At 41.6% G+C, this 10,917-nt stretch overlaps 1 protein-coding gene across 4 annotated transcripts in view; it reads right to left on the bottom strand.

Annotated features, from left to right (window-relative positions):
* The window catches only part of ELMO1 (engulfment and cell motility 1), a 462,043-nt gene that overhangs the window by 277,179 nt on the left and 173,947 nt on the right, over positions 1-10,917 (bottom strand). For all 4 annotated transcript variants that reach the window (XM_025211243.1, XM_006029749.2, XM_025211244.1 and 1 more), the window contains 3 exons: positions 5,538-5,689; positions 4,826-4,904; positions 1,277-1,327 (listed from right to left, as the gene is read on the bottom strand). In XM_025211243.1, the coding sequence (XP_025067028.1) occupies positions 1,277-1,327; positions 4,826-4,904; positions 5,538-5,689 (282 nt within the window). The remainder of the gene's footprint in view (positions 1-1,276; positions 1,328-4,825; positions 4,905-5,537; positions 5,690-10,917) is intronic.

The raw sequence follows: 10,917 nt of genomic DNA, 5'->3' as shown, positions 1-10,917 counted from the left end.
TGGTTATAGCTTGCTGATATAACTGTCATATTACAACTACTGCTGCAAGGGAGCAGCACTGCAGTCCTACCTCTATTAGACTAGCTCATTCAACATGAGGAAAATGATTTAAAATGTAACTAAAATTACAATTAAACACCCATAAACACAAAAATAAGTCACTATTGTTACAATGCAGGTGCTAAAAATGGTGGACAATTTTAAAAATTCACTGAGGTAGACAAGAACATCAGTGATGCTAAATGATAGAATCTTCATTTTAAGGGATTGTATAGAAGTTATAAATCACAGATCCCCACCCCACCTCAGCACACTAATATAGAAAAGGATGGGTATGCTAACCAACATGGTGCTGTTCAACAGCAGTGAAAAACAGAATGCTCTTTCCTCCATACAGAAGAACATTTTTGACTGTGAATGTCTCTTCTACATAAACATCTCACTGCAAGGAAAAGCATCTATTCCTAGATGTAGTGTAATATGTACATAGCCATTTAGGGAAAAATATACAGGAGCAGTCTACTTTTGCCACAATGACCATCTGAGAGACAGACAGAGAGATCTCCAAAACTGCATTATTTGTTTAGCCTGCCTATTGTCAGATGCTGCACTCATATATTTTAGACTGGCCTTCCCTTTTTGTGGATTTGTTCACACACAGTGGCAAAACTCCCAAGATTGTTCAGGGAGAGCAGGAGCAGGCATGTATTATTAAGTTTATTATTTCACTTTGAAACATGTATTGTGTTTCTTCCCTTTAAGTACCATCATTACAAACAATATATCAGCCTGCAAATAATCTAAACTGAGATATGCAAAAATTAGCTGTAGAATCAACATAGTGGCTGATTTGGTAAAACATGCAGAACTGTGCATCCTTGCATGCTTGGCCGTTGGTTCAAGCCCTGTTATTAGAAATGCATTACTAACATCAGATCATTACACATTTTTGAAACCTTCCCTGGTTTTCATGATAGAGCTCACAACCTCTATGAAACGAAGAGCCAGAGCCTCCCTCTTCTTCCCCCTCCTCCCATCTCCAATTATTACTTCTTGGTGGGGTAAATGTCAAATGTACTCAAGCTGGGAAAATAACCTCTCACAGAAAACTTTTAGCTTACTCATTAGCAGACTGAGTGGGGTAGCAAGTCAAAACACCATAATGAAATACAGAAATAGGTGTATATTTATTCTTTCACCTATCAAAAAAAATTACACTTGGGTTTTTCTTTATGTTGATGAATAAAATCTTTCAAAACTTTATGCTAATACTTACTGTTAAGATGATTGAACGAAGCTGTTTTTGTGCCAAAATGTTTGCCATCTCCTGTATTGGTAAAATACAAAGATTGAGCTAGAAGTATATATTTCCATGCTGTAACCACAAAAAAGATCTCTTTACAGATGTGTTTTACTGTTGCATATTTGTACTGCTTGTCATCAAGAAGACAAATTGGAGGTCTGAACTTCATGAAGTTGGCATTTTAGCAGTATCTAGATTCCAGAATTATATGGAAGGGGGCTCAGAGTATTTTTATGATGCATGCCCTTTTCCATTTGTTCTGGGGAATGCATGTGCATGTTAGATGGCTCCATATATTTTTAAACCTATACTTTTTTTCATAAATATATTATTTAATAATATGGGTGAAATCTTTTGCATTGCTATTTACATATACATTGGGATCAGAAAGGAGGTCCCCATAAGAGATAACACCTCAGTGGGTTAAATCTAGAAGCCAAGAGGCTCTCTCATAAATTGGAGGTAGCTTCTGGAGATGTTGGACCACTGATTGTGAATTGTGTCTTTTGTAATCATTAGCTCATGTCATCACTGCTTTACAAAATGCATCTCATTTGTACTGATATTTTGTATTTAAGAAAACCATAATGCTCACTGGGGTCCTATACAGATAAAAGTGACTTCAGAATATAAGTTGTTTAGTTTCCATTAAAATATAGAATAAGCTAGAAAATGGGACAATTAAGAAAAAGAACTGCAGGAAGGATGCATCAAAGTCAAACAAAGGTACTAGAAGTATTAGAAGAAAACCTAGATGAGAACAAAGAGAGAATATTCTAACTTACAGTCAGAATGAAATTAAAGATGCTAATAGTTTTCTCTTCATCAAGCTAATGGCATTATGACAAAGAGCAGAAGTAAGAAAAGAAAAAAGTGGCAGAAGACCAAAGAATGTTTGTTTTTATTTGCAAGCGTCTGCTAACACAACAGGTTTAGACCATGAGTAGAGCAACCATTCAAATTATAGCAATGCTTTTATCGATGCTTTTTAGAAAGTACAACAGAACTGCAGGGGGAGTGCTAGCCTTACAATGTGCTTCACAATGCAGAGACTGAACGAGATAAAAAACAGTCTAGTCCAAACTTTTGTCCACTATAAGTAAGAAGGCTAGATGAGGAATGCATTGAATAATTCTTTCCCCATTCAAAGGGAAAATCATGGAACGACTGCAAAAGCGTGTGATAGCAGCACACTTGCTTTCTTTAAAGTTTGTTAGTTCCCAGATTTAACCCAATGTGGAGCCTCTTTTATTAGGATCTCCTTTCTGGTCACTGCTTTTACTTTATAGGTTTGGAAAAATGTTATTGAAATCAACAGGCCTCTTCAGTAAACCTGCTAAAATTTATACCATCTGAGTGGCTGGCTCAGGTAAACAATATCCTGAGGTCTGTCATCTGGTACTTGAAGAGTAAAAAGAGTGAACAAGATTTGTTTGACAAAAGTTCTCCACCTAGTTCTATACAGCATCACCTCCTTAAATGTGGACTATGCAGAGAAAACACTGCACTTTAAACAGTTTTTTACATGTGTGCTTTGTGTTTCAGACTTCTACTGTAGCAAGAACTATTTTTCCCCTAACACTACTTATTCTACTATGATAAAGAAGGAGTTGTTTTTTTTTTTTCATTTTCCTTACAGAGCCAGAAAAAGAAAGGGGAAAAAGCAATAAAAGCACAAAAGCATCTAGCAGCAATTCAGATCTGTTCCTTGATTACAGTGTAGCTGACTACAGTCTTGGATCCTCATAAAAAATGCAGTTTACAAGCGTTTGCCAAAGCTGCTGGCATCATGCAGGATTTTGATATACAACTGTGGACTGCAACCCCTTTACAGAACCTACAGTGAAATATTCAGACAATTAGTATGTGGTTCCTACATTCTCCAGGTCATAGCACTGTATGTGATTGCTAAGTAGGAAGAGCCACACTGCACTCTTTTATAGAGCCCAGTATAAATTCTAAACCACAGGCATGAGAATTCTTATTCAAACTTCTCTGACCACTGTACCTGTATATTTTCTATTTTTGACAATATAATTTTTCAGTTCACTGCTTCGCACATCAGCTAGTTGCAGTAGGTATTCGACCTGCAAATCTTAGTCCTCATAGCAGAATATTAAATTTGCTGAGACTGTATCACCTCATTATTTTGTTCCAGAGAAGTAGAATGCAATAAAGGTGAGCTTTTTAAGCATAACTCAAAGTCAGCAGAAACTTTTGGATGTACAGCTTAATACTTAAGAAGATACAAAAAGCAAGATGTTGTCTACTTTTAGTCGTTAAAGGTTTCATGACACTTTCTACAAGCATTTCAGGGTGTTAAAACTTCAGCTCCGTCACTTTTGATGACCTGAGACTCTCTCTCCATATGAATCTGTTGCTATTTTTTTCCTTCCCAGTATGTACTAATGGAGAAAAGTAAAGTTGCACTGCAGTGGTAGAAGCAGTTTAAGTGGGTAAAAGGAAACTCCTGTAGCTATTACCAACCTCACAGGGATGTTGTGAAATTCAACTGGCATCTACAAGGCACTATATGTGGAATGACTCTCTGTGGAAGTACTGATTTCAGAAGCATGCAAAGTCACGGGTAAATATATATAAAGGTGCTTTTATTCCTGGAAAATGAAAATAGCATCTTTTCAGCTTGAGTTCTACCTACATTTTAGGCTTCAAACATGGAATTGAATTGTTAAGAAGCAAGGACCAATAGATTCACCCTTTAACAACTTGAGATCAGATCCTACAACCATATTAAGTAGAACTCATTAAAAAGGAAAGTATTTTACAAACTAACAAAAATTGTTTCTTGTGAACATTTTCCATATTTTTCTAGTCTAATATTTTGATTTTTTTTAAATGGATCTCCTTGGTTATCTCCTAGCTCATCATTGCTGAGGGATAAGAGACGTAAAAAAACAAAAACAAACCCCAGCAACAAAAATATTCTATTTAAACTGTCATCTAAATGAATAAAATGGCTCCCTTACGCAATACATTCACATTCTTAAAATAGTTCTATTTGAGGCTTCTGATTTTTGGCATTGAGTTAACTAAGTGAAACATTACTACATTTAAGGAACTCCCATATGACAGGATATTTTCTTTTAAAACTCTGGCATGAAAAGGCTTCCACTTTTGAAAAAAAAAATACTTCACAAAAAAGCAAGGGCGTGCTGGCAAAAAAAACTCAGTGCACCAACTAACACAGCCAGCCTCACAGCAACAAATGTAAGTATATTGTGTGGTTTTCCTAACACTGTCAGTACATTTTGCATTGCAGCAGGAGGCAGCCAGAAAAGCATGATTTGCCTCTTGTTGATGCCAGTGCAAGGTAGAAGTAACTGCATGCAAGTGAATGAACTCTTACTAGCATAAAGCAAGTGTGTGCGCGCTCAAAATTAGCCCCTTCCTCAGTTCCAGCCAATAATAACAGAAGGGCATGAGAGACAACAGTGATGAATGTAAGCAACCAAAAATAGTCAGCATAGGCCTGTAGATGTACAACCAAAACCCATGACTCACCTGCCTCTTGTCATCAGGTGCTTTAAGGAAAAGTGCGTTTATGACTGCAATGGTATATGTTTGGATTTCTTGATCTGTCCTATATGGAACAAAATGGTAATAATAAAGGCAGATGACATGCACGCAGATATACTTCAGAAAATATTTCTCTGGGAACAACAGCATATTAAACTGTTGTCAAAAGATACTCTTTAAATTAGCCAGATAGTGAGTGACTAAAATATTTTATTTTAATTAGACTGAAAGCTCCCAAATTGTGTTGCAAGAAAAAAAAAATGCAATTTTACCCAATATCCAGGATTGTGGAGGACAGGTTCTACCTAAACTTCCATTACTTACACAATGCACAGACATATTAAAAACTCTTTCCTATTTTACCTGCATTCAAAAAGGGACATTGCTCAGTTTTCCAGAGAATGGTAGGTATATGCACCTATCTATGTATTAATCAATATTTCCCACCTTAACTGGAATATTGTCTCTTCATTTTGTTTCTCCCTTTTGTTCAGCCTTGCAAACAGCTACTGCATAGTCAGTTTGGTCAAACCCAGTTATACACAATGAACAATATTACAGGATCGGTTACAAGTTGTTCTGTCATGATTAACAAATTAACTGACTCTATTGACGGGGCTAATTTATTTTAATATTCATTTCTACCCCTAAAACACTGAGTTTATTTGAGAAATCAGACAGTATCCAAGATACTCACCCCTGAAGATGTGGGATTAATTGGCCAATAGTAATTTCTTGTGCTACCTTTTGGTATAGATCATGGCTATTGAGCACCATGGATTCCAGGATCGCTAATGACCGTTGCAAGATAGAGATGTCTGCTGCAAATTTGTTCACGTAACTTGCTATCTGCAAATGTAAATATGCAGATAATTCGTATCTTGTTATGAGGATGGGGAAAAGAGACAAGATTCAAAAGCAAAGGAACTGTTTATGTAGCAGCAATTTGTTAAACACACATGAAGGAATACCAGGAAAGTGATCAACCAATTTGCTCTCTTACTGAAATATGAACATTCTGTAGCAAATATTGATTTAAATCCCCAATTTCCTCCAGCTATTTCATCAAACATTCAGACATCATATACAAAATGAATCACCATCAAAAAAGTTTTGTTTTTTGTGGGAAAATTTTAGAAAGAAGAGATTTTTACTCTTTTTTTGTGTTGCTCACACCATAATAAACGCTACTAGTTATTTTTCTCCTATTTCTTTTTTTCTTAATACCACTATCACTGATCAAAGCAACTAATGGTCAGAACATTCTAAAGCAAGAGCAAACTCCCCAGTGAAAGCTGCTTCCTTTTAACATAACACGCACACATATTCTCTCACTGTCATGATAATGATTGAAAAATTCGACATGCTACAACTTACAAATCAAGGAACCAAGCCTGGCTCCAGACAAGGTTTGATAGTACAAAGTTGTTAAAACATTGTTAGCTGTCCACCCTTAATAAATATTTAATCTCTGCTTAAACTAAAACAGTTGTCCTGGTTTTGTGCAGTGTGGTCATAATACCCTTTAGCAAGCCATATAAAAAGTTTGGCCATGCAGTACAGCACATCAGAGCGTACCATACCAGATACCCATGATGGTATGCTGTGTACACAATCTTTAGGAACATTGCATTCTGGTGAGGACGTGTTCAAAAAGTTCCCACAATTTCCTAGGATGCACTGACAAACATGTCTCAGCAAAACAGTACATGTGGAAATACAAACAAGGCTTGGGTAGAAGAACAGCTGTTCTGTAGCTACATACTAAATAGTGCAGCTTTAACTGCATGAGGTATCTGCCTTTGATTACACAACTTCAGTTAAAAACTGCTATGAAGGGCAAAGTCTTAGTTTAGTGCTTGTGAAATTTTGAGAGGAAACAGATGTGGAAAACCTGCTGTTTTAAAACTTTTGTCACAGACATAGAGACAAAAGGGAGGGAGAAAAAATAAATCTAGTATATGTGGCTACTGTCCCTGCTGCTACAGACTCCCGTTCCTCTCTGCATGTGTTTTAGCACTTGCAGCTGACACAGGGCATGTCCACACATGCACGCACATGCGCTTGCAGCAGCTCAAATAGAAGCGGTGCAAATTTGAGCCGGGGCTTTTTGCCTCAGCACACGTACTCGGACATGCACTTTGTTGTGGAGCAAATTGTGCTACCTGGGGCAAAATAACCCTGCCTGTCTCCTCCCACATCTGCAGCCAGGAGGAGCTAGAGCCCAGGGCCAGCACCTGTGCTGTCCCCAGCAGTATAAAAAGCTGCTCTGTCCTGGCTCCAGCAATACAAAAACCTGCCCTGGCAAGCAGCGCAGAGCTGCTCGCTCTCTGGAGCTTCTGGGGCTCAGCCACTTGGTACCTGGGGACACTACCCCTTGTGCCAGCTGGACTGCTGCAGCAGCGTCCCAAATCCATTTTTAAAAATATCGCAAAATCCATATTTTTCCAGAATTAACATAAAAGACCATTCTATACACACACACATACTATCTATCTATCTATCTATCTATCTATCGAGAGAGAGAGAGATAGAAATCAGTTGGGCAATGCTTTATTGGTATATTTACAATGTTAAAGCAATGTGGAAGCCTACCAGGGTCTCTATCATCATGATAAAATAAATTCTAAATACCTATGTGTGTTGATGTGTGCTTTTGGTTTTCTTTGCACATGATGTGTGTGTGATGGGGGTATGGTGTTTGCAGGAAGGGGGTGAGAAAGGGTGTGGGGGAAGGTGGGTGGGTGGATGTGGAGGCATGTGGGTTGGTCTGTGGGTAGGAGTGGGGCAATTGCTGGGGACATTGTGGGTGTGGGGGACCTTGTGTGGGGGCTGCCCCCCCCCGGATCCCAACTCCCCCTGGAGAGCCATAGTCCACCTGCCCAGGGTCCCAGGCACCCTGGAGGGCCACAGCCCCTGCCAGGGCCCCAGGCACCCTGGAGGGCCCCAGCCCCCGCACCCAGGGCCCATAACTTACCTTTAGCAGCAGGAGCGGGAGTGGGGCGCTCTGAGACATGGCAGCAAGACCTGGCATGGCACGCAGGGACTGCATGCCGGACCCAGCTGGGTCCTGGGGCCTCTCTGCTGCTGGGCCAGGCCCTTGGTGGCAGGACCTGCCACCCTCAGGGCTTCTCTGCTGCCCAGCCAGGTTGGGCCCATGGTGGTAGGACCCTGGTGCAGCATGCAGGGACTGCGTGCCAGGCCAAGCTGGGTCCTGCTGGCCCTGGGGTCCCTGTGCTGCCTGGCTGGGTTGGGCCCTTGGTGGCAGGACCAGGCACAGTGCACGGGGACCACGTGCCAGGCCCAACCAGGCCCTGCCGCCCTCGGGGCCCCTGTGCCGCCTAGCCAGGCTGGGCCCCGGGCAGCAGGACCGAGTGCAGAGACCACATGCTGGGCCCAGTCAGGCCCTGCCACACTCGGGGCTACTGCACTGCCCGGCTGGGCCAGGCCCAGGGCAGCAGGACCCAGCATGGTGCGTGCCGGCCGGGCACCAGGAGCAGCCCCAGGGCCGGCAGGACCCAGTGGGCATGGCATGCAGTCCTTGCACACTGTGCTAGGTCCTGCTGCCCTGGGCTTGGTCCAGCCATGCAGCGCAGGAGCCCCAAGGGTGGCAGGGCCCATTTGGGAATGGCACGTAGGGACCACGTGCGACGCCAGGTCCTGCCACCCTTGGCCTAGCCCAGCCAGGCGGCACAGGGGCCCTGAGGGTGGCAGGACCTGGCTGGGCAGGGATTGGGCGGGGCCTGGTGTGGGGAGGGGCCTGGCAGGGATCAGGCTGCAGGCAGGGGGAGGGGCTGGGCAGGGCAGGGCTGGGGGAGCCCTGGTGCTGAACACGTGGCCTTACCAGCCGCGTGTTTCAGCACCAGGGCGAGGGGCCAACCATGGAAATGCTCTGGCAGCCAGAGCGTCTCCCTGGAGGACCCAGCCTCCAGTTGCATCAGGGCATAGTCTGGGACTGTGCCCTGCCCTGCTTTTTTTTTTGTTTTGTTTTTTTTAGACCACTGGATATCCAGGGGTCTAATTTTCTCCCTACACTGCAAATGTGCAGTGCGGGGAACATTTTTTCGTTCCCACCCATGCCTCTTGCCCTGCATCAAAGGGGTTTGAGGCAGGGCAGGAGACACATGCGCGCTCGTCTGGACATGCCCATAGCGGGCAACACTCCTCCTTACATAGCAATCTGATCACTGATTTAAATGTATAAGTTTAAATGACTAATACATACATTTCAGTTCCTCAGCTCCTCAGGAAGGCAGTAAAGAGAGTGTAGGCACTCTTAAATTATTTTGCATTCAGGTGAGGGGAACATAAGTGTACATGATGGAATTTAGGTCCAGTAGTCAGGACGCAGATCAGCATGGCAGGAAGTGACCATTGTAGCCATCTTTGTAAAGTATAAGGAAGTATCAAGAGTAGGAGCAACAGCAGTACTAGTAGCCCTTGCCTACATTAGGATTTCAGCCATTGCTGCAAGTGATGATGTAATTGATATATCAGTACATCAGAATATAGACTGTTCCATTTTACTGTAACCTAATTTTGAAATCACAGCAATTCAAATCATGTTTCACTGATGTAAATAATGAGGCATTTGCTCTAGTCCAGCTATACAGGTAGGTGAAATTCCAATGGAAACAAAGTCTCAGGCAGACCTATTAATTTTTGTATTGCCACAAAGGGAGAGTGGAAGCATATATAAATCAGGTTTGCCCATTTGCAGTCACACACTGCACTAAATTATGTTCCCAATGCTCCCTGGGGGACAGGCAACTTGCACATGCTCTTCAAAGCCAGTCGTATTCATGCTGGCCAGAAATAGCTGCTGCTCAGTTGTGAATCCTGAACTAATATATTTTCCTCTTCCCCTTTAAATAGGTCATGTCAGATTTCTAGGACTAGACAAGTAGAATAAAAATAAGCAAAAAACAAAAGCAACCCTCTCTATTAGGATAGGTGAAATTCTGAATTCACCAAAATATCTGTCTAAAAACAGAGCTGTCTGAGTGTAAACAATATATTCATCATATGGTTGCCACTGTTTGCTGAACACACCAGGATGACTACTCTGTACCTAAGATGGGATTTCTGGCGGCAGACAGAGGATGTATTTTGACAAATTCAAAGCATGTGGAAAAAAAATTGCTACAGTTATCAAAAATTTTGCTTATGCAAAGCATATTATATAAAACAGTAGATCCTTGTGGAAAGCATCAAAGAAAATAGACAAATTCCAACTGTTTTTAAATTTTCTGTAAAAGCTTGTCATGTTGCTCTATCTTACACATGTTGGGGAAGGATAGCTCAGTGTTTAAAGTCTTAGCAAGACAGTTAAACCATCAGCATCAGAATAGCCCTGCTGGGGTGTCTACTCTGCCCTGTTTCAGGGGTGTAGGTTGTAGTGGTGTTGGTCTAAGGACATAGGCAGACAAAGTTCTTTGGGTAAATCTGATATCTTTTATTAAGCCAATTAATCTACCCTGTATAATGAGGACCTTAATGTCTTGCCACAAGGCACACAGGAAATCTGTAGCAAATTGGATCACATCATCTGAACCTCTGTCCCATGGTTTAATCCCATCACCAGCTATGGGGGAAGGGAGGGAAACCCCCACAAAAGAAAGACAATTATAACAGAATGGTGACAGAAAGCAAAATGCATCTGGTTCTTTAAACAGCGCACTCTTCATTAGTTTTCTGACCTGGAACATTTTGATGCCACTGAAGAGATACTGAAAGAAACCAATGCAGAATTGTTCTCATGCCAAGTCTTACTGCAGAGCAAACTTTTCAAGCATGTGCTTCATTTTATTTTATAAAGGACTGTTGTGCCAGTTGGCACAAGATAAGCAAACTGAGTTGTAAAAGATACAGAGATATCTTCCCTGCTGCTTGGCCAGCTGAAAAGAACTCATCTGTCAGTTGGGATTAAAAAAGAGAAGTGGATAAAGGGAAATGATTATTAAAATCCAACACTGGAAGAAACCCACACAAAGCGTAGGGTGACAGGTGCTAGAGTACGCACTGCATTGAATGTCATGCTGCCGTTCATTATAATTATTAATTTGGTCCCTGCCTGG

The sequence above is a fragment of the Alligator sinensis genome, unplaced genomic scaffold, assembly GCF_000455745.1.
Source record: "Alligator sinensis unplaced genomic scaffold, ASM45574v1 scaffold254_2, whole genome shotgun sequence".
In the NCBI taxonomy this organism is placed as follows: domain Eukaryota; kingdom Metazoa; phylum Chordata; order Crocodylia; family Alligatoridae; genus Alligator; species Alligator sinensis.
This window is presented reverse-complemented; position numbering and strand designations above follow the sequence as displayed.